Here is a 25,159-nt window from a genome sequence, read left to right as displayed (position 1 = left end):
TAAATAGTATAAATAATAATATAATATAAATAAATAATAATATAATATAAGTTTATATTATTATATATAATATATAGTTTAACAGATTTTCTCTCGGACATTTGATTAACGAGGTATTAACAATCGGCAACGATCTAACAATAGGTAAAATTTTCGTCGAGGAAAATTAAACTCCGAATTTGATATCGCGATACTGTTGCCTTTTTCCACTTTTCATCCTGTGCGTGCGTGCTGATGCGCTCGCGTGCGAGAAGGCATGCGGCAGAAATCGAGAATGAACGATCCGGGAGGAGAGCAGATCGTCAGCCGCCGACGTATAAATTAGACGCGATCGCTTAAATCGTCTCGCGAGCACTTTCTCCCGTGATGGGCGCTAAATTGTTTCGTCCCAACCTGTTGAATTCCGATCGGGCAATGTAGTAGTAGGTATAGGAGAAAAATGAAGCCGCGAATGTACCGCAAATTATTTTTTTTTTTCACTACAGCGGTGAGTTAATTATCGCCGATCGATGTAGCATTGGTATATTCCAGAATCTTTTTAATATTTCTCAAAAAGTAGAATGTAGACTCTTTTTTTGACAGATTTATACAGCAGATTTTTATCCGGCAAGTGTTTGCATTCTTGCTACAAACGAGTTTATAAGCTTCTATTTTATTAGTTGAAAATCTCTGGAAATTATGAAAAAAAAGAGCAATTAAATGACACGTTGTTTGATTCTGTAAATGAATATATTATTACGATACGCGCGCACGCGGTAAAGAAGGTCGTTTAGGAAAGGCTGACTATGCACAGTCTTTTGCCATTTTCGTCGTTGCAGTATTTCTTAAACGAGTTTTACGCAGACATTCCACATAGCCCGCACCATATCGTGTAGTGATGTAATGGGTTAAATAAGTGTCATGTAATCACTAATAGACATTGCATCTCAATCCATACTTACTTTCCATCGCAATTATTTGATGATTGTATAAAAATTAATTAGATTACGATATGCGAATAATAATAATGACTGTTTTTGAAAGAAGACGTATTACAATACTTTATAAATGTACGTGTTTTATTTAAAAAATTATACGTATTTTTTGCTTTTTTAAAAGCGATCATCCATTTGACTATTGTTGATCGCAATTGTTGTCGACTTGAATTTAATAGATATTTACACGCATTGGATTATGCGTGTCGATGCGATTATATGGCATACTTGACATATTGCTGTACGGTATAGTACACTATGCCAATAGTAATACGCATAGTTTAATGAGAATTTGGCTGACAGTCGCATGCGATTGAGATCGCAATTTCGATTGATTCGATGTAGTTACATCCCGGAAAATAGTTATCGCGCTCGTAAAAGTCAGCGAACCGTTAACGATTGTTTCTCTATTACCCTTAATATAATCTTGAGCGACGCCTTTCGTTCCAACAATTTGCCAATCGTTTAACATATCGCGGAGAGACTAAATAAATTTTATTTAATTCTTTTTTATTTAGATATAGATGCGCGTTGTACTGCATATTTCTACGCAAAAGTTGAACGTTAAAAACAACAAAACTATTTGAAACGTGACGATATAGAAAACTGATTATCAAGAAAGTGACGAGAAAAAAAGATGACTAATTCTTCCTCGTGTGTAAAATTTGCATACATTTTTCTTAGAAATGACTAATAGCATCGGTAAATGCTCACTATGTATAGTTTGTGTTTCCAACTGTTTGTTAAAAGAAATCACGCGGTTATTAGAATTAATAATGTAAATTTATCATTTTAATTGCAAGCGTAATTAAAATTTTGACCTTTATTTACGATACGCTAATGTTAGTTTTTTAATTAAAGTCGTGTATCTAAGAGGATTAAAAATTTCGGATTGCAATCAAATTACCATCTTTTTCGATTATATATGGTTATACGGAAAATTAATTATGCTATATATTTGTGTGCAAGAGAGAGTACAAGTAAAATGTTATGAAAATTTTGCAAAATTTAAAATATTTGGATCTTTTCTTACGATTAAAAATATTTTTGATTATCAGAAATTTAGGAAGTTATATTCCAACATACCATTATACAGAATCAAAATGGTATAATTCATAGATCATATGCTCTCGGCAGGCTGTGCTTTATGTGTGTGTCTATGTATGTATATATAATATACACCATTGTGTTAAAGCTTATACAGTTAGAAAACTGGTTTTCGCCTCCTTTTGCGTCAAATTATATGATTGAGACCATCTCGTGCGTTGGTACGGTTCTCCTTGTGTATCTTTATCTATAAACTGTACATTGTATATAGAAAAGTAGATAAAGAGCACATTCTAAATTCGCGTTTAACAGATCCAAGTTTATGTACGTTACCTACTTTTTCTATTTATCTTGATAATATCAAGATATGAAATTTTTTGCAACTCGCAAAATAGAGAGAGACAGAATGAATTTTTGCTCCTCCTAAAGTTTTGACATTTAAATTGGGGACACCCTGTATATATCTTAGAAAGAAATGTGCTGTTTTTTTTTCTCAATCGGTCGAAAAGATAGAAAATACGGATTATGGTTTCGAGCATTGCTTTTAACGCGCTACTGTAATTATTTGAGTTAACACCGCTACTTTTGACTATTGAACACGCGGCATCTTTGGGAAAGCGGTTTGGCTCCGATTGGCTCAGGTAAAGCCCACTTAACGTAACATAGTTGATCGGCGTCATCGTGTGCCGTATATATATATATATATGTACATACATGTGTACATACATACGTATATACGATATATACGCGCGAGCATCTAGTTACCGTTCCAACGAAGTAGATTCCTCCGGTACGTTTGACGAGACCATCCCGGATAACGTTGATACCGCGGCAACGCGTTGTTTGACCCGAATTTACCATACGTCGCCAAATTTGCGACGTATAATAGGTGCCTCTTCTCCCATCTCTCTCTCTCTCTCTCTCTTTGTTCTATCTCTCGTATTCGCGCTTCTACATTTACAGCGCTAAATGCAATTTGGTTCTAAATTCTGTTTGCCGTATTCATACGAGTACCTTATTCATTGTAAACACGGAACGTGAATGAAATAACTCTATTCAATGCTAAACGGAGCATTACTGCCAGCGAAAAATACTTTGCACATTAATTCCGTACGTTATTAATCGGTAGTAACATAATTATTATTATAATTGTACAATAATTATGGATATCGTTATCGTGATAATTTTATGTGATTTATATCCTATGTATCTCTGCATGCAGTCTGTTTCAAGTATGTTGTTTTGATTTTTATCGAATAATTTAATATAATTTTGAAGACTTTAAAGATAATTTTATAGACGATCTATTATTATTAATTATTCAAATAATAACTGTTAATTACTGCTAATACTTTTACTAAAAGATTTCTGCTTTGAATTTTATAGCGGATTATGAATCGTTTAAAGCAAACTTTAATGAATAAATTATTGACTAGAATATTAGCCGATATCATCGAAATGAGACTCAATATCCAAATTAAATAATATCTTATTTAAATAATAATAATTCAAATAATAGCCGTTAACTGCTGCCATTATTTACATGAAAATTTCCTAGCAGTTTGTTCCTCGGAAAAGAAATTGAACAATGCCTTGCACACGTGCTTATATCGACGCTCGCCGCTGTCAGAAGCGTTTTACAATGAAAGCGGAATAGAAGAATGAGGTGTGCGCTTTCAGATGAAAACACACTTTCTCCGAATTACCGTGCCATATCCGAATACGTTTTGGAGATACGCCAGAGCATTTTGAAAAGGAATTGGAACTGTTGCGAATTTTCTTCGCGCTCCTCCGTTCAACGGAGCACAAAAGGCTTTAAAGCAATGAATGTATGCAGGTAGTGACACGGAAAGCTTCACGGAGAATTACTTGGCCTAGGGTGTTTCAAGTGATATGCAATTGCGGCTCGCACTCTATGTATACACAAGACAATGAACGAAGTGCGCGAGATATGTATCGTGTTGAACATACACTATCCGACAATGATTTGTTCCGTTTCCCTAGTAAATTGAGGAATAGGAATATCTACTCTATTATAAAGTATTTATCAGGTTGTTGCAGATGAAATGGCCGTTTTTGAATTTTGAATTTGAACTTTTATTCGACACACTTTATATACATCTTGTCAATCGAAATAGTCTCCGTCCACTTCAACACACTTCTCCCAACGTAATACAAGCGCATTAATACCTTTAATATAGAAACCGAAAGAGCGAGATTCAAGAAATTCATTGAACGCACTTTTTACCTCACTTTCCATTTGGAATACTTTCTCACTTAAAAAGCTATTCAGGTGCTTAAAAAAAAATGGTACTCTGTCGGAGAAAGATCAGGAGAATAAGGAGGGTGAGGGAGAATTTCGCATTTCAATTTTGCTAATTTTTTTACGGTTTGTTTTGCAACATGCGGTCTAGAATTATCATGAAGCAATAATATACCGCGTCCATTGAGTAATGCCGGCTATTCAATACGCATTTTTTTTATGATTACGTCATTTTTTTGTCAGCATTTATATCACAAGTGAGAAAGTATTCCAAACGGAATAAAAGTTTAAATTCAAAAGAAAAAAGAAAACATCCATTTCATCTACAACAATCTGATAACATATAAAGTATTTCGACAGTGGGAGGGGACGGAGATGGCATACAACGCGTTATTGTTTTGATACGCTGTTATGTTGTTATCATTCGTACGGCGAAGCTCGACTAAGAAAGTAGCGACACGAGTCGCTCCGTATGTCGTCGCATTATCTTTCGAAAAACGTAATTATTCCAAGCAATTATTGCGATTTGCGATTAACATTTTATAAATATATAACAATATAAAATATTAACAACAAAATCGTGGCGAGTATAAAGATAATGGAATTTTTTGGCCGAGTAAATTGTAATTTCGTGTGATTGTAAACGTGTGTTTTCAGTATAAATATCCCCACATTTACGTTCATCTCGCTAAGGGAACGGAACGAATCATTGTCGGGGTAATGTATGTACATGCACAGTGTGTGTAAACAAATAACTATCACACTGCAGGCGATTGGGAAAAATAAACGGTTTATATAGCCGAATAAATGTTATGCAAAATTTAATTTGATTTGGCTCTCTCGATTAAAAAAAAAACAATATCGATTGTTCTTCTCGTATCCCCCTCTCTGATTTGAGGAATCAGTTTATCTGTTTTCTCTTTTCGTTTTTTTTTTTTTTTTTTGCAACAATTTTATCCTGACACGAGCGCGAAAGATAAAAATTGGAATTTTTATCCATGAATCCCGTAATAGTCGAGAATAAAAATGTCCTTCAATCTCTTAAAACGAAAACCGCTAGGCGTATATTTAATCAGCTTCTCCGTTCGTACCAAAGCGGATTGCGAGGAAACCAGGTCGGGGATCGCATCAGCTGATAGCGAAAAGAACGAGATGGGAGGTTGGTCTACACGTATTTTAGGAATTTAAGAACAACCCAGCACGCTATCGAGTGTTTCTCCCTTCAATTCCTGAGGAATTTTTTCGATGACGGCGTAGATTTTCGCTAAAAAAAAAAAACAAAAAAATTTATATATATTCCGTTTTTATCCGCACTGTGTTGAGGTACGTTGAACTGGCGCTCTCTGTCAATTTTTATCGTCTGTGCCAGCGTGTAGTTCCAAATATAAACTCCTTCGTGAATGCGTCTGTGCTATCCATTCTCAGTCGCCGGCTGCGGCGGAGAGTTTATTTTCTAGTTTTGTGACACACGTGCACACGCGAATACCGTCCTCTTTCAGAAAAGCTTTCGGGGAGCTTCTCGAGGAGCGAGTCTTTCATTCACGGCGTCCCGAACTGTGTTGCTATCAGTTTCCGAATATCGTTAACAAGTCAGCCAATCGATTGCGGCCAGTGTAACCGATGAATTGACCAGATTGCCAATTATGACTTTTGAAATATCGCTGCGTTAAAGGAAAGTGAATAGTAGATGACATTTATCTGTTATTGTGTTTTACGAAAATTAAAATAGGCGCGAGAAAAGAATTTGGTGTCTATCTAAAATAAGAAAAATAAAGAAAATAGACATAATGTGGCGAGTAAATTGCGGGTTTTAAATATTAAATAACATGAGATTAAAGAGATAAGTACTTCGAACACTTTTTTATTTCCTTATATTCCGTCCTTTCGTAGAACGTGTGTATTTATGATCGAACAAGATGCTTTTATAAATAGAATATAATTAAAAATAAATTTAAATCAATGCGGCTCAATGCCGATAAAAAAAAAAAAAAGAAAACATAAGCATAGCCGTGAGAGGAATTTCTCGAGCTTTGAACATAAAGTAACAATTTTTTATGCTCGCTAAAAATTGTTTATTTACGTAATACGAATATGTCGAAATTCTTTCGCAAGTTAATCTTTTGCGGTTGCTCGACGCGTTCGGATCTCGATAGCCGTTCGATCGTCGTCGACGAATCGATCGTCGACGATCCCCCGAAATTCGCGGAATTCCCGAATTACAAGACGGAACCCGAAGATCTGGCGAAGCATTTTGATCTGTCCGGTATAAAATTCATCGACGACGACGCCGAGGAAGCCGACGAAGACGCGCCATGCACTAAGAACGGTAGCTGGCGATCGATCAGATTATTCTTTTTTTATAGAAAAGTGGGTTGATACACGCGGTAGGTCCCCGTAGTTATTCCCCGCTGAGGGAGGATATATAAATAACTGATGGACAAAAAATTACGAGGACAGCGTGGACTTAGCGCGCAAAGTATAACAAAGTTTTCGCAGCGCGATGCAACGAATTTAGCACGTCTGGTATCGGGGAGGGGGATTAAACTCGCGTAGAAAAATGTTTTTACCAATATTTTACCGAGTGGAATGATAGATTACGACGATGGATATAAAAACTCTCTTCCCGCGCACGCGCGCAAAGAAAAAAAAAAAGGAACCACCGTCCGCGCGGAGGGAGGTATTAAATTAATAATGGAATCACGGTGGCTTCTCGCGCGGTATAAATGAGAAACGAAGGGAATTCGTCAGGCTCACGATATGCGCTTCACTTATCTCTGCTTTTCTCCGTTACATGGCCCGCCATTTAACCGCTGGCCTGGTAATGGCTTCTTTGACAGACATGTTAAATACGCGATAAATTAGTCTAATTAATTTTTTATGAATTTCTGACAGAAGAGCTGGACGGGCCAAACGCTGGGCGGATACGAGACGCCTGGGTTATCGCCGTCGAAAGGTGAGATAATGAGCGATTGCCTCGATAATGGTAAAGATTATCTAGAATGCGTTATAATAGCTTATAAGGAACGCACGCTCTTGGATACACACGAGCGTGAATACACGCATGCGAAGAGCGGGAAATCTCTAATAAATGTGCCCCGCTTCTAGTAAATACATTCCTGTCGGGGCGCGGAATCGTATGTATCGATTAAACGTCACATAAAAGGCGGTGATGTCCGGCGGGCGAATATGTGTTTTTGATCGAACGCGAGAATGCGTCATCTAAATGTCACGAGAATCCCACGGAAGTATGCGTTTCAATCGAGTCGATAATGACAGTCCGTGATGAGATATCGCGAAATCGGGAAAAGTTCGTATTTTCAGATATCTCTCTCTTTCTCTCTCTCTTTTCTCTACTTTCCCTCTCTTTCTTTTTTTTTTAATATTTCTTCACTATTCGGAATATTGATCTGAGTCGTTTTCTTTCATACAGATGCTTTAATACTTTTATTTAATACTTTAATGTTGCACGTTCACTTATCTTGATACTTTTTTTCTCGGATAAATTTAATCGCTCAAAGATATGATTTATCTCAACCACGAAAAGCTGCAATCATATATATTTGTGTGTGTATATATTTTATTTAAAAAAAATGCGCCCTTTAAATTGCTCCTGATTACTTGGAGTATTATTTTCCGAGAAAATATTTTTAATAGAAATGGATAATCTCTTTTCTCTGTCTCTTTCTTGTCTTATTGCAAATTAGATTTCAACAACAGGTTTCAGTCGCGATTTGCAAACGCAGTTGCATTTGCGTTTCCAAGAGAAAAAAAAAAAGAGAGAAAGATTGAAAAAGAAGCAGCGAATAGAAAACATTGTCGTTTGTAGCGATAAGGATTGTCTCTCTCGTAACTCACTCTCCTCATTCTAGTATCTCGTTCGCCTTCGCACAAGGATAAACGCAGCGACATAGCTTTTACAAACGGACATTTCCTCTGTTTGCAGGAGCGCGCGAGAGAGGCTGCAGAAACTGACGGCACTGAAGAAGATCCAGCCGCGCGATATCCAGGGCATTCTACATCAGCAGGTACGCGAGAGCGTGGGACACGTAATTAGTCGCCTGTTAATATCGTGTTCGAGCGATTCGATAGTTTCACGACGAGATATGATCTTGTACGCCTCTCTCTTTCTCGCCGAATAAAGGAAAGTCACTTTTTATGCCAGAATAGGAATTTAAATTCATTGTCGCTTTAAATAAACGTGATTTTTCGCCATCCTCTTTATCGAGCTTTACACGTACTAGGTCATTGTCTCATTACGATATCTTGCTTATAAAGTTTTAACATGTTTAACATTTTAAAAGAATAAGTGAGAGAATTTCTCACATTTAGTTTCTGTTACATCCGGCGCTTTACATTTTCATTTTTTACTTTCAACAATTTTAATAAAAGTAATATTTAAAATACTCTCTTTCTAAAAATTTCTTGATTTAAAAATATTTTTAGCAGCGCGTGTTATATAGGCATGTGCCTCGCGTAATCAATTCGCGCACGAAGGCGTTCATGAACATTAATTCGATAATACTGAATACAATCTGGTCGCACGCGTGAATAGCAGACGGAGAAGCGCATTCTCGGCGTTTCTGTCATCCGGGCCGATTCTTATTCCGCTCTCGCGTCGTCGCTAAATCCAATCCGGCATGCTAAACGACGCGTCCGCGAATCCCGCGGCTGCGTGCGAACGAATCGATCGGCCGCGAGCGAAATCGTTAGGCGCGGAGGCTGCTTATGAAATGCGGAATGCAAAGTAAATGAGCGGAGTGAGCGGCGGCGGGTATACGGCGATTATGCGCGGCCTTGTTTACGCGAGAGTGCGGAGCTACGTATGTGCCCGTTTCTCTCCCTGGTTGCATCGCTCGCGCGCCTTCGCGCGTCCGAATTCCCCGGGCTCGAATAGCGCTTTACGATTACGCAATGAGTTTTATGAGGTCGCCGATGAGGCCGCGTTTCGTAAAGAAAAAGAGAGGAAAATAATATTGGCGCTTGTTTCTCTCGTCTCGATGCTCGCCGAGAGCTGCTCGGATTGTATCGATACCTGATACTGATCGCTAATATTACCGTCACACTTTATTTAAAAGTACCGTAATTTTTAGCAGGGACGGAAGTCGATATTATTTAGATGAATTTACATTTTGACGCTACGAATGCGTAAAATTTTTTATGTACGTGCTTTAGATATGGAAAACAATATTCTCCACCCCCTTAATATATTCGCACGTTTTTGTAAATAGATATAAGATCGCGTTAAAATTAATTGCTTTTCTATTTTTGGGGAGAAGGAGAAAGGAGATATTGTTACCGATAAAAGTCTGAAAAAAATTCCGCGCATTGTTTGTTATTAATTACGATCAAGATCTATTTTAGGGTAGTATGCGGGATTGTTTTGCACGTGATTGCGATACAACATGCGGGCTTAAAATGTCGTATAAGCAGGCACGCAACGTGAGTTCTCGCGTAAATGAAGAAACTGCATAAAGGATGTCGTAACATGACGGTCGTTAACGAGTTTTCTCAATGTTACGATTCATATCGATACCAGCGCTTATTGCTATCAACAGCACGGCATATTATGGTCTTTTTTTCATATTAGCACGATAATTCAGTTAAATGAAAGGCGCGCAAGATATAACGGGATCTCTCGGATTAATTCGCTGACGTGATAGCGGTATCATTCGGGAAATTATCCGGCCATTCCATCGCATCAATTTTTTTTTCGACGTTGTGGTATTAGGATGAGATTAGGATGCAGTGTAGAAGACGCTTAAGACATTCAGGCTGATGAGTTTTTAATGGAAAACGAGTTTTAATCAGACATTTCTACACATGGATCTATATTAATTATGTATATTAGGGTTTTCTCAAAATTACAGTCGTACTTTTAAATTTTCGACGACGTACATAAGCGGGTGAACTAAAATTTCAATAGTACAATAACATAAGATGCGGTCAATAACAATATTTAGTATTCAATTGAGAGAAAATATGGCAAGAAGAAAAATTTTTCGTTTTATTTTTTCCTCTCTCACACATATTTTAAATTATTTTATTTTTAGAAATATTTTTCAGAAAATTTAAAATATACACATATTTTATACTTTGATATACATAAATGTGTGAGGGAAAAATGTTACGAGAAAAGAGCTGTTAGCATTCCTTTTTCATGACGATATAATCGTGACATTGGCCCGGTATCCACGCCGTTCGTTTATCGCATAAACATTACTCTGACTGGTTCTGGGTTTTATATAATAACGTTTTATATAATAGACTCGTCGACGATTATCTCTTTTTACAGTTGCATTTATGGCGAATACCAATTTTTACTAAAATTAATATTAATTCTTTAATATCGACATGAAGCGTGCACGCGCCTCAACGTGTTGCGAATTATAGATACGTTACGCGTCGAAGATGGAAATAAATGCGGAGATTGCGTTTTTTTTTTCCCAGAAATGCGGAAGCACGCGCGACACGAAAACGAAGTGAAACCGTTGTATCCGGCTTCTGCCAGTTTTCATAAAGCTAAATTGAATACTACGCCGTATTACCGTCACGTGATTGCGATATATAATTTTACATTTGATTACATTTTTAATTATTGTGCAGCGACATAAAAACAAAACGCAATCACGATGGGATTTATTATTCACCGCGGATGTAGCTTTCTCGCGCAAAATTTGTATGAGGTACGCTATATATTGTGGATCTAGTATTATCGGAACAAATGCGTCGCTGTGATGTTAGCAATCGGTCAACTCTCGATAAGTTTATTCTCCAGAATAAAATCTAACTAATGTGTATGTCTGGCGAATGTTTTAGATAAACGATGCGGTTGCATCCACGAGCGAGGATTCCGCTGCGAAAGACGTGACGAATGGCCAAATTACGGTTACTTTGCCAGATAAGTAAGTTTCTGTTTATATTATTATTATTAAACTTTTTGTAGAAATAAGCTTATTATTTTCAACTTTAAGAGGCATACCCGTTTGAAAAATGAGTACATTTTCTAGATTTTTTCGCAGCGCAACGATTTGATAAAAACTTTTTCTTTTTTTACAATATTAATATAATATTATTAAGTACCTAAATAAAAACTTTTAGCTTAAAAAAAATTTCTTTTTAAGAAGTTATGCGGATATTTGCAGATTTATGTTTTCATGTACGGTGTGCATGAAAACTCGGGCTATGTTCAACGAATTGACTTCAAATTTTGCATGCGAGTTCCTAATAGGATTCCGCATCAGCTAATGAAGCTTTTTTTCAATCCGATTCCCCATTTTTTTGTTATAAACCAAAAAAAAACGAAACTTTTTTTCAACACGCTGCCATTTTTTTATTTTTTAAAATTTTGAAAAAAAACGCTTGAATAGCAGATAGCTATTAATATGTTTAATAAAAAAAACGTTTGTATTTTTTATTTCGGATTTACGAACGTTTTCATGCACACCGTGTAGCCACCTAAAATTTGGAGGATCTCTGCAAATATTCCCACACTTTAAAAAAAGATTTTTTCAAGCTGAACATTTTTATTTAAGTAGTTAACAATATTGCATTAATATTGTAAAAAAAAGTAAAGATTTTTATCAAGTCGTTGCTCTGCAAAAAATCTAGAAAATATACTCAATTGTCGAGGTTTCAAACGGGTATGCCCTCTTAATAATGTAAATTATCGAGGATATAAACTTTGGTGCGATTTTTTGTAAAATTTTTATTGTTAAACTTGGAATTAATAGACAAATCGGGGTCCAGATGTACTGCGGTTAATGATTCAAAAAATAATTTGTATTGAACGTACGGTATAATGCTTGGATTTGCGAACCCGCTATATTTGTAATTAATTTCTGAAGGCTTAATAACCCCTGGGATGTTCCCGTCAAAGCATAATAAATCACTAATGTTGTAAAATCAGGGAAAATATGCACGATACCTGTAGAAGGTATCGTTGTAGGCCGGATATGACAAATTGCGATTGTCGTGATTGATATCCCTTCAATACGGCCGCGTATTCATCTGTTTTTATCTTGTACAACGAGGGGGAAAAGCGAAAGTTATTTTATTTCATAGCTATCACTATATCTTATATTTCTTATATATATTAGAGGATTTAAATTAATTTAGTTTTGTCTTAATTGTTTTCCAGGGAATTGGGTACGAATGCTTTCCCCACGAAACTTAGCAACGGTACGATTCCTAAAGGATTAGCGAAAGAGGCAGACATTCTAGTGGAACACGTCTCGCAGGAGCGGAAGGACGTTTTGGAAAAGCAACATAGTTACGAAGAGGCGAATCTCTTGGTTAGTACACATCCTCTCTTCAAGTAAATACCAGCAAAATTTTATATTCGGAAAAATTGATTTTTCGAGATATTATTTTTTTTACTTCAACTCGTATGTATGTAGAAGGAAGAGTGTTAAAGATAACAATATAAAGACTATGAAACATTTTGCTATTATAACATTAAATTATTAAATAAATTTGTTATGTTAGATTTTCTAATATAAATAATCAGAAACATATTATACGATTTATTACATATACGAACATACAGATTGTATATTTTTTATTTTATATAATATAAGCTGCATGTGCTCTGTATATATAAGTTATATTATAACTGTAGATTTCACAGACACATTTTTTTCAACATTACATTACATCGGTTGGCACCGATCGCGCGTCGCTTACATAAGCAACATCCGTTGTAGATTTCTTAAGTAATTATTAAACACAGTTTCCCGGAATAATAAATCGGCATAGGTAGTTTATCGTGCTTAATTGCCAACGTTAGACACGTTAATGGGAGTCTTTTCGTAAGACTCGCAGGCTACTGTCATTTATATTTCTTTGAATTAACGTTCGAGCTACAATCGCGGTATAATTTTTTCCAAGTATTTTCTTATACTTGAATTTTATCTTTATTTTTAGATAAAATTAAATCTGAGTACATCATTAAGCAATATTGTGTATATTTTAATATATTAATAATCAGTATCGAGATTTGTACGCATTGTCATTATAAAAATATTTAACACACACAAACATGCACACAAACAAGACATCTAATCGAATAATATCGTTATGGAGAAATCTGCTCAAAAAATTCCAAATTGATGACTCGAAAAAATGAAAAAATGAAACGACAAGCTCGAATTAATATCTTGGGTGTCATTTTCAAAAAAAATGTAAAACTGTTTATTTGCTCGACAGCAACCGGTGCAGGGAGGAAGAATCGGCGAACGTCGCGCGAGCAGCCCTTTCCAAAATGGTCGGACAGAAGTGCTGATTGGCGAACCGGAGGGCGGCCCGAGGTCGCCGCGAGGATCGACGTCTTCGGCGGTGAACGACGGCAATTTCCTGAATCCACCGGACGAGCGAGACGAACCAATTTGCAGGTAAGTACGTTGGATTGTAAGTGCGCGAGTTTTAAGAGAGCCAAGGCTCTTATGCTCCTCTTCAAATCGCTCGATCGGCGCTTCTCGTCATTGTTGCGCCGTCCTTTATGTTGTAGGTCCATTGAATTCTCTCGTGCGATCAACGTTTATCTACTAAACCCGGTGAACATTTCGCGGTTTATCTTTATGACCCGATATAAAAGTTTTTTTTTTTTTATTAGCTGCTCTTTCGGGAAAATCGCTCGTTAACTACTATCGTTTACTTATTCGATCAATTAACGACCGATTCCGCGCTGAGAATAGGATGATTAAGTGAGTGTGGCAAGAAATGAGTCTGATAGGTGAACAAGATTTCATTCAGTGTTGGCGAAATTAGCATTTTTAATAACTAGTTTAAATATTTGAATTTTAATTGCGAGTTTTCATGATTATAATATTTTATCTGCTTCGCAAGAGCACACACTTCTGCTTCAAGTGTGGTGAGTGTTTAATGACAGACAATTATTTGGATTACTCGAATCTGCTTTACCCTGATAGAAAAGCATACATTCAGCCGCTGCCCGCTGGATGTCGCCATGAACATACTTAGCGTGATTTTATAAAACCGAAAAAGATCTCTCTGGTTAGTAAGAAATACGAAGATATAGCTCCGAAGTAATTTTACAAGTATGTGTCCTTCCCTCTCTCAAATCTTTTTATTTTCTAATATAATATATCTTGGCAACTGCGCGCTCCATTTATAATGTATTCTCTTCTTGTCTCAGTTGACATGATACTCATTATTAAGTCATTATATGAAATTGCCTCTACAATTTATAAATCTATCAGCTTTAATGATATTACATACATTGGAATTTTTATTCATTAATGATCTTTTTAAAAAAGATAACTTTATTATAATTGCAAAAGATTCTTCAAAATTTTTTACTTTAATTTTAATAACAATTTTAATTATTTCCTCCCACAAAAAAAAATCTTTGCAAAAATTTATTATTCGATAAAATTATTATATTTGACAAGCTTTAATACTCAAAAAAAAATCGCACGAATGCGTTTAAATGCGTTTGACGCAAAGATGCGGGCATTTATGTGGTCTTCTGCGATCAAGTATGGGCTAATCTGAGATGCACTGCGAGAAGAGTGCAAGAAACCGAGTCTGTAGACTCAGAGTGACATCCGATTCGCGGATAGTGCATCTTGGATTCGTCGATAGAGCCGATTAAATTACGGTGATATCTGCGACGTGACTCGAGCACCAGGTCGAAGCGCCAGGTCGAAGCTCCATTCGACTCCGAGAGAAAGAGAAAGAGAGTCAAGTCACTTCGTCGGTATTTCACGCTCGCGACACACCCATCCTGAGACGGTGTGAGTGCAGCCTAAACAATGCGTTTTCCAGTCCTCGGTATGCAGCGCCTCGACAGAGGCCTGATCCCACTCTTTCTCTCTCTCTCTCTCTCTTCTTTTCTTCTTTCGCTGAATTTCGCCTTCTCCCTCCTTCCCTCTTTTCGCTGTCTCTCCTCCTGCCTGCCGTCCTCTTCTCTGCGCGTTTCTAACATGACACGAGAGGGATGCATGGCATATATAAGGACTTGTGTGCGGAGGAGAGAGAGAGAGAGAGAGAGAGAGAGAGAGAGAGAGGGGGGGACTTGAGTGCGACGACTCGGCACACGAGTGTAGCTGGGTACTCTTGTGGTACTCGTACCCGTATATAGGATTTTCTCCAATTTTGCGCGCGTTGAATGAAAAAGATTTTATTTTCCATTTTATCACGCGATCTTTTCGCATTATAATTTCACAATTAACGTGTCCTTCTTGTATATATGAAGAGTATATTATTTAAAACTCGGTGTTTCCAGGAAACATTGCTTGAGTTACGACGATAAGAGTTCGTTTGCGTGCTATCTTCCTTTTCTTCTTTCTCTTTGTTTTTCTCTTAGATGCGGGCTCTCTCAAAATCCGCGATCCTTTGCAACGGCGGTTTCTGCCGTTATATCGCACAGCGCTGTCTCATTTTGTGTTTGTTCTTAATTCTCTAACTTGATAAACAGGAATCGCCGTTTGTCCTCAGAGGACTCGTTTAAAACTTTACCGTCAAACGAAGCGCAGCGAGCGACGAGATACGGACAATAATTAATGCGCGGATTATTAACGACGCGAGGAAAGTTTAATGGTGTCATAACGAGAGAGAACGCGTCGGCGTCTCGTGTCTGGTCCGAACAGATCATAGGTAACTTATTCATGAGTTCGCGAAGCGGGTCGCTCAGGTGCGAATGAATGCGCTCTATTGACACGGAGAGTTTTTCGACGAGGGTGGCTGCAGAATGAATAGCTCGAAAATGAATGCAGGGATGACCAAAAATGAAATGCGAAAGAGATCGTCAGCAAATCTCTCTCTCTCTCTCTCTCTTTTCCTTTCTCTTTTTCCTTTGACAGAGAAAGGGAGAAAGCATTATTTATCATGGGACAGTTCCTCTTAAGCAAGAGAGACGAAGGGGAATCGCGTATCGATATCGCTCGTTTCTTTGGATTTTCGGTAATAATTTCGCACGAGTGGAAGCATCGCACCCGGAAATTGTCCTAGTTTTCACGTTTCAAAGCGAGACGCATCTCATGCGCGACGCGTCCTAAAAGCGTGTGATTATTGTAACTAACGCAGTTTTTGGTACGCGTACAGAATTGCATTTGCACAAGCCGCTTTTTTGCGTTTTTATTATTACATCACAGCTTCCCGAAGCTTACGATTTTCTTTTTTTTCGAACAAAATCTTTTTATGACGATATTCCCTTTAAAACTCTGTGATATTTCCTGTGAACGAGATCTTATCGGTCGTGTTTAATATTGAGCAACTTTTACTTTGCTCTATTAAGGTTTGATAATAAAAATTAAATTAAATAACGCGAAATGAGAAGGACGCGTAGAGAAGGAGAGAGAGAGAAAGAATGCTCAATTAAATCTTGCTAAAAGATAAACTGATTTTAAATTGGTTAAATCTGTTACTTTTTTGTACTTTAAAAGAGCAGTCTTTGAAAAATACATCAAATTTACCAAGCGACTAACGAGATAACTTTTCGGTGTAATGTTTGTTTTTATCACACGTTTAATTTCGTAACCTCACGTTCGTTATCCGAGTCACCGATATCGATTCGCTCTCCTTCGTAATCGATATCGTTCGATATATATATATATATATATATGTATGTACCAGGCAACTGCGTTTACGCTTACGCGCGTCCGGTCGAAACGGTGACATTTCTTCACGTCGCAGCGACATTTGCATCGGATAGCTCGAACAACGATTGCCTTAAAAGAACGAATGTATAGCGATCTCCTATAAGGTCATCTTTCGTCGATACATCGCGTTACATTGAATTATACTTATTTATATCTCGGTATTGGAAAAATGTGATTAAAAATCTTTAATATTCTCTAATCTCGGTTTCCATGTAAATATAATCTCGAATTAATTTGAAATGTCACTTGCCAATTTTTCCACAATAATTCACGCAGAATAATCCAGTCTTAATCTATAAAGAACAATACGCGTTGACAAAAAAAGAAAGGAAAAATGTTTAGCTGAAAAGTAACAAATGTCTGATAATTTAGACGAGAATTGGCGCGCGAGAATCCGTGTAAACGGCGCGTTTGCGAGCGTTTTTCCGGACCGCAAAAAAGCGGATAACAATTTGTGCGCGTACGTGCGAGAGATTCGCGCAACGACATAGGGCTGGAGGTAGAGGCGAGCGAATTTCAAGTGCATTCCCGTGATTGAAGCCGTTCCTGCGGTCCCGTCGTCTCTCTCTCGTTATGCATACACAGCGCACACACACACACACACACACACACACGCCCTCTCTCTCTCTCTCTCTCTCTGTGGTATCGGTTCACTCGTGTGCGACACACAATCGCGGAATACCGATTGCTCACTCTCCCATGGCGTTTCCTGTTCCGCGACCACGCAGTAGCATATATTCCGCTTTCAAAGTGATAAAAAAAAAAAAACGAAAACACACGCGCAGAAGCAGAAAGAGGAGAGTGATGCGTGGACGAATAGATAGGAGTGAGAAGGTGAAAAGGTGGCACAGAACGAGAGAGAGAGAGAGAGAGAGAGAGAGGATCGGCGAGGGACAGAGGGAAGGATGGTTATATAGGTGGTGATGGCAATAGGGATGACGAGGATCGGTGACATTGTATATATATATATATATATATATATATGTATGTATGTATACATATACCGAGAGACGCGACACGCCCGCTGTCCATTGTTCGCGTCTAACGCATTATGCGCATCATTCGTGGCCTTTTACGCCGAGCTTCTCTCGCCAAGTTCATATTAATTCTCGAGGACTAATCTCGGGAGTTCTCTAAACGGATTCTACGCGAAGGATATATGACTTGGAGGACTGATTTCTCTCAACTCTATACAGGGTGTGTTTTTGTTATATCTACTAGGAAGTATATAGCATTAACATATCAAGCTTTTCAATTACAAGCGGAATTTTCAAATTGAATTGAATTTCTCGAAAATGTAAATGTGACTCATAATACTTTCTCGTTTAATTTGAATTTAATTGAAAATTTATAATCGACGCGTTTATGTCTAATTACATTGAATAATCTCGGTATTTACGTTAATTAAAATGTTTAAAATGAAGTGAAATTTACATAGTAGAAACTAGAGCTTGTAATATATTTTTAGATTAAAATTTATCGAGAAATTATATATATTAACTTGTGTTTATGAAAGGTATTATTCTTTTATGACGAGAAAGTTTATCTCATTTTTTGAGGATTATTTACAAGAAAGAATTTTCTTGATAAAAAAAAAACGCTAATTGCGTGCATTATTCACGGTCTTTTGCACATCGCGACGTACTTATATATAGACGCGCACGCACACATTCACATACACACACATGCATTTTTATGCGTCTATGCTCCAATTTTTTTTGCGTTTCCGCGAAGGCAATAACTCCGCTCGAGTTTTTCCACCGTTCTTCTGGAAGAGAGATCGGCTGCGCAATTTATGGCGATTTAGGTCGGTTACGTTGTACGGATAACTTGGAGAGAGGTATGCGTTTCTTTAAATATCGTTAAAGGAGAACTACACAGCGAAATGCGTAATAAAGTAGTGTGCGTGTAAGACGATGCGTGTGTGATACTGCAATCTATAATCTTTTTTCAATTACAAACGCGTGTTGCGATGATAATGCACTTGCCGTTTCTCCCTGACCTACTATCGACATAGACCCAGTGACAGAGAAATAATACACTATTATTTCATATTTACACAAAAGCGATAAACAATTTAAATACATAACGCGGATATATACAGCTCCTGTAACAAGTGCATTATAAAAATGTATGATAAAAGACTTTTAAACCATTTTTGCAATACTATACGGAAACTCTAAATTAATAGTGATTTTAATATTTGTAGTTAAGGGAGCATGTCAGTTTGAAACCTCGAAGAATGAATATATTTTCTAGATTTTTTTTTGCAGAGCAATGACTTGATAAAAATTTTTAATTTTTTTACAATATTATTAACTACTTAAATAAAAATTCTCAGCTTAAAAATTTTTTTTTTTTAAGTTATGGGGATATTTGCAGAGGTTCTCCAAATTTTAGGTGGCTGCACGGTGTGCATGAAAATATTCGTAGATCATATCCGAAATCAAAAACACAAGCTTTTTTTTAAACATATTAATAGCTATCTGCTATCCAAGCGTTTTTTCAAAATTTTTAAAAATAGGAGAATGGCAGCGTATTGAAAAAAGTTCCGTTTTTTTTAAGTCAATCTTTTTTTTGTTTATAACAAAAAAATGGGGAATCGGATTAAAAAAAAGCTTCGTTAGCAGATGCGGAATCCTATTAGCAACTCGCATGTAAAATTTATAGACAATCCGTTGAACGTAGCCCGAATTTTCATGCACACCGTGCATGAAAACATAAATCCGTAAATATACGTATAACTATTTAAAAAAAAAAATTTAAGCTGTCTATTTTTATTTAAGTACTTAATAATATTGTATTAATAATGCAAAAAAAAAAAAGTTTTTATCAAGTTTTTATCATTGCGCTGCAAAAAATCTATAAAATGTACTCATTTTTCGAAGATTCAAATGGGTATGTCCTCTTAACGAGCTATTTACGCAAAATTAAATTAGATTAAATGCTTAAATTGCTCGCAGAAGAAAAAATAAGAGGACAAGTTGCTTCTATTGTCCTTCTTTTCATTTACCGTCTTTATCTTCTGTCATTCGAAAACGATTCCCACGAGAACGTAATAGATGTATATACGAGACGTTTGATATCTCTTGCACGATTTTCAAGCGGGAGATTATACAGCCGCTCGTTAATACGCGAAAAAATCACGCGTCGACGATCGAATAATATTGTCGCACGGAAGTTATTCTTTTATTTTTATTATTATTTATATAATTTTATTCTTTTATTTTATTATTATTAAAATATTTTATTTAATAAAATTATATTTACAATTTAATACTATTTATTAGAAATGTCTGACTCTCTCTTATAATATTATTTATAATACAGTGACTTTTTGATTCGCAGTACGGCTTTATCTAAATTATGTGCATATTTTCATGCCGAACAATTGTAAACAATTCTGTAAATATTCGCCTGTTGCAACGTCATCGACATCCCGAATGTAAACGAGTGAATGCACGTGGACCATCATCGTCCTCGTCGTTGTAAACGTCGGTGGATATTATTTATCATTTTACTGTCTTTTATATATATTAGGTCTACCGGAAAGTTCTGTCCGTTTTTGGAATAAAACAAAATACAAATTTTTATTACCGTCAATAAACTTTATTAAATAAAGTCAATCCGTTGAACGTAGCCCGAATTTTCATGCACACCGTGCATGAAAACATAAATCCGTAAATATACGTATAACTATTTAAAAAAAAAAATTTAAGCTGTCTATTTTTATTTAAGTACTTAATAATATTGTATTAATAATGCAAAAAAAAAAAAAAGTTTTTATCAAGTTTTTATCATTGCGCTGCAAAAAATCTATAAAATGTACTCATTTTTCGAAGATTCAAATGGGTATGTCCTCTTAACGAGCTATTTACGCAAAATTAAATTAGATTAAATGCTTAAATTGCTCGCAGAAGAAAAAATAAGAGGACAAGTTGCTTCTATTGTCCTTCTTTTCATTTACCGTCTTTATCTTCTGTCATTCGAAAACGATTCCCACGAGAACGTAATAGATGTATATACGAGACGTTTGATATCTCTTGCACGATTTTCAAGCGGGAGATTATACAGCCGCTCGTTAATACGCGAAAAAATCACGCGTCGACGATCGAATAATATTGTCGCACGGAAGTTATTCTTTTATTTTTATTATTATTTATATAATTTTATTCTTAAAATTTTGTAAGGACAAAAACAAGTGATAGTCGGAGGGTGCTAAGTCCGGGGAATATGGTGGATGCGACAGAATTTCCCAGCCTAGTTCTGCAATTTTTTGACGAGTATCCAAAGCAGCATGTGGCCTGGCATTATCATGATGCGGTATGATGTTCTTCCTATTGAACATCGGCGGCCTCTTTTCTTGGACTGCTGTATTTAAATTATCCAGTTGCTGACAATACTTCTCCGAATAATGGCAATTACATTATTTAATAAAGTTTATTGACGGTAATAAAAATTTGTATTTTGTTTTATTCCAAAAACGGACAGAACTTTCCGGTAGACCTGATATATACACGAGTGACGTAATTTTACATTCTCGAGTCGAACTGATTTTACGTCCTGCTCGGCCCTCCGTACGTCGGAATTAAAATCAGGGAGAAGATATTTGCGCCCAGCTATGTACTCCGATGTACTTCGCGGAACCTAATAAAACGCGGATAAAAATAGTGTTATACGTTTTTTAGTTCTCTCGTCGGGAAGTAAATGCTAAAGCTACACCGCGATGAGAGCGGGAAAAGGAATTGCGCGTTTCGCTTTAAAAAAATTGTATAAGGAGGTATCGTTGCACGTAGCGTTTATATTGACGCCAGAAAATTAATTTCACTTTGATAGAGCAACGGCAACATCCATGATGATTCCAACGTTCGTGATTAAAAGCGGGGAATCATCTCGCTGGATGATCGCATTCAAAATATCCCGCTTAGAATATAGACCGTGAAGGAACGTGTCGACCTACATCCTACATCGCGATAAGATCGCGTCGGATACGAATCATATTCGTAACTTATCGCGACCTATTTACGTTTTATTGCCCTCCTCTCCGAAGAAAAACAGCAGCGATGATTCTGGAAATAGCAAGGAAATAGCGAGCCGGACAATGATGGCAGGACAAACCACGGGCGCGACCTCGGATCGGTATTATTTTCGATCGGCGATCGAAGAACTTCGCTTGACGAGGAAGTTGGATTCCGGTGGCGCGATCCATAGCAAAAATACGGAGCTACTATCTATTGTATCCGATTGTGTTTACCGCGATGTAACGAACGAAGTAGTTTTACTTGAAGCTCGCGAGAGAGTATACGAGAACTGTTTATCGGATAAATCGAAAATACGACCGGGAAACTTTAAACGAGCGTACTTTCTCGGGAATGGAATTGTTTTGAAGAAAATTGAATTCCTCGGAAAGATGTATTGTTTCTCTACGATGATGTAATAATGCAAGTGCATCATGTATAAAGTTAACGTAACGAAGTATTCAACATTCGTTGATGAAAACATCTGTTTTGCGATTTCGACATATATTCCTGACGTGGTATCGAGCTTTGTGACTTAAAATCACTTGTACGACGATTTCTGAAAAGTCGCGACAAATACGTCCGGTCCAAAGTTCAGCGATTCTCGTCGAGTACGTTGACATGGAGTAAAGGCCGCTGTGGTGTATTAAAAAAAGCCACGCGAGTCGCGAATAATGGTCTGTGGCCGTTGACAGGCACGGTCGTTAATCAAGCCGATTAATTGAGCACCGCGGAAAACGGTACTTAAATATCGCATATAGCTTATATATACCGATCCCGCCGCGTATAACAACGAGGTATCTGGGAAATGGAGCATTTCGCTTCGATGCTCTCCGCGTTTCCTCTACCGCCGCAACGAGCGATGATGATCGTCTGGCGTCATGTATACAATCATCGCGTGTACGATTGCAGTGATGGGCATGTCATGGTGTAATATCAAATCGAACGATGACCCTTTCGTCGGTTTTTTTATTCCTCGCTCCGGTGGATCGTAATTGATTTTCCGCGTGATGCTCAAGATTATATCTATCATGTGACGACGTATTAAATTTATATCAAATTTTTAAATGTTTGTTAATTAAACCATGAGAGATAATGCGCCGGGCTTTTTTTATCTCAGTTAAAATTTAATCTAAATATAAAAAAGAAGAATTCTATGTTCAATGAAAGGAAAGGGAAAAGAACAAAGCTTGAACGCAGTTTTTTATAGCTAAATTTATTTATAGCAAGATATACTTACAAAATAATCACATGGATTAAATTTCAAGATTTATACAATTAAAAAAAAAAAAAAAAATTTAGTGACGGAAAAATATTTGTATGCGTAAAAGATAAATCTATCTTAAAATTAGCTGTTGAATCAGTCTCGGTTTCATTTGGATGACACATTTTAATCGTCTTCTTCTACACACGTGATCGTGGGGACAAAGCATTTTTGCCTTTATTATAGTCCCATTCATGAATTGCGGAGAGTCACTAATCTCACTGTTGGGACTACAGACTTAATTGAAAGTTCATTACAACGTCTATGCCGCGTTCCTTGGCATAAACTCAAATCCAATCAACAGCTTCGCGTACGGTACATCGATGTGTAATTGCTCAAACGCATTCCCGTAATGAATTCCGTGTTCCACTTAGTTCCGGCTATTGCTTTCGCTATTTCATTAATTCCCCACGTCGTCCGCTGTCCACGGGAAATAGCGGAATGTTAAGTTTGCTCCCTATTATATGCGGAAACCAGCAATCAGCTCTCCGCGACCGTGCGCGAGATCCAGATAATTCGCACTTTCGAATTTCGCGTTTTGCCCGAGCTTTCAGAGTTAATGAAGTTAATAGAAATAACTCGAACGCGATGCGCTTCTCGAGACATATTAATAAGAGTGCAGTGATCTTTTATAGCGGAAAATCGGCCGAGAGCTGGCAATTTGACAATTGATACAATTTTCCTTTCTTTTTGTGCGTAATATAATGACATAATACGTTTCCAAGTATTAATCGTGGGTTTCTCTTCCTCGGCATTTTATAAAGATTTATTCTGCAAAAAGGTTTTATTAGATATTTCGCATACAATAGTAATTATAATTTACAACAAATATATGATAATCCAAGAGATGATTAATGCACTTTCCACAAACGACAATATTATTATTAACGAGCATGACATAAAATTATGATAATAAAGTTAATGAGTAGAAATGCAACAGTATTACCATAATAAGGTTTGGAGTATATTGTAATGAAAATTTTACGCTCATTCGATACAACGAACTTTTGAATATAATACAGCATATATGCAGAGCTCGAGAAGTTTATTTATTCATTTAAGTTAATGCATGTTTATCATGTTTTCCCCAGCTTACGAGCAGAGATACAGTTTGATTAGAAACTTTCTAGCTGTTTTTCTGTTGTAGTAAATAAAACAGTGAGGAATATAACACTAAAAGACGAAGTGTCCATTGTATAATAAACATTGTCAGTCGTTTTTTTTTTTCGCAAGAACTAAGATTAAATTTAACTTAATTCTCCTTCTTTTAAAGGGACAGTCTTCTCGATGAAAACTGTTCAATTAAAAATACAGACTTATAATTACGTGGGAAGAATGCTATTTTTTTTTATTTACTCGACGCTACAGCGGAGTCTGACTAAGTTCTCGCGCAGTCGAAGGCCAGTCGTGGCTCGCTCGTGGAATTTAGATGCTTGGCCTGCGTTTTTCTTGCGACCTTCACAGTCATGAGCGTCAGGGGAAAAGCCGGAGGCTTTGCGGGATTACCTGCGACTATTTACTCGTATCTGATGCCATTGTCGAGAGACGTCCCCTCGCCTAAACTTTCTCAAGAATTCCATGCTGCACGCGGCCCGATACGCATCGCCGTAATCGTTGTAAACCTACCGTAGGTAGGTTTGGGACCCGACTCTTCCCTCCCTCTACACTTAGGTAGGGTAGGGTGGGTCCACCGACGCGCACACCTGTGTTTCCTGTCGTTCAACCGCGGCTCAGGGACGCACACCTGACGCACCGGAAGACTCGTCATCGACGCGAGAAGTGGAGTAGAATGCGTTTCGCTTATATCTGAAAAATTCTGGCCCACGATATCCGTAAAAATTATTAATATAAAATTTGTATCGTTGCTCAAACGAATCCTAAGTAAACAATCTTTATGCGAAAATTCTTTATTGTAATTTTCACGAATAAAAATATATTACACGTAATAAATATATAAAAATAAATATATAAAA

The 25,159-nt window shown here is 36.9% G+C and overlaps 1 protein-coding gene across 1 annotated transcript in view; it reads left to right on the top strand.

Annotated features, from left to right (window-relative positions):
* LOC115235846 overlaps positions 1-25,159 on the top strand; it is an 81,768-nt gene that overhangs the window by 8,163 nt on the left and 48,446 nt on the right. The window contains exons 4-8 of the mRNA XM_029807893.1: positions 7,177-7,237; positions 8,228-8,309; positions 11,101-11,186; positions 12,422-12,575; positions 13,489-13,673. Of these exons, the coding sequence (XP_029663753.1) occupies positions 7,177-7,237; positions 8,228-8,309; positions 11,101-11,186; positions 12,422-12,575; positions 13,489-13,673 (568 nt within the window). The remainder of the gene's footprint in view (positions 1-7,176; positions 7,238-8,227; positions 8,310-11,100; positions 11,187-12,421; positions 12,576-13,488; positions 13,674-25,159) is intronic.

The sequence above is a fragment of the Formica exsecta genome, unplaced genomic scaffold (assembly GCF_003651465.1).
Source record: "Formica exsecta isolate Colony F162 unplaced genomic scaffold, ASM365146v1 scaffold236, whole genome shotgun sequence".
Classification (NCBI taxonomy): Eukaryota; Metazoa; Arthropoda; class Insecta; order Hymenoptera; family Formicidae; genus Formica; species Formica exsecta.
Note: the sequence above shows the minus strand (reverse complement) of the source record. Positions and strands in the feature narration are given on the sequence as shown.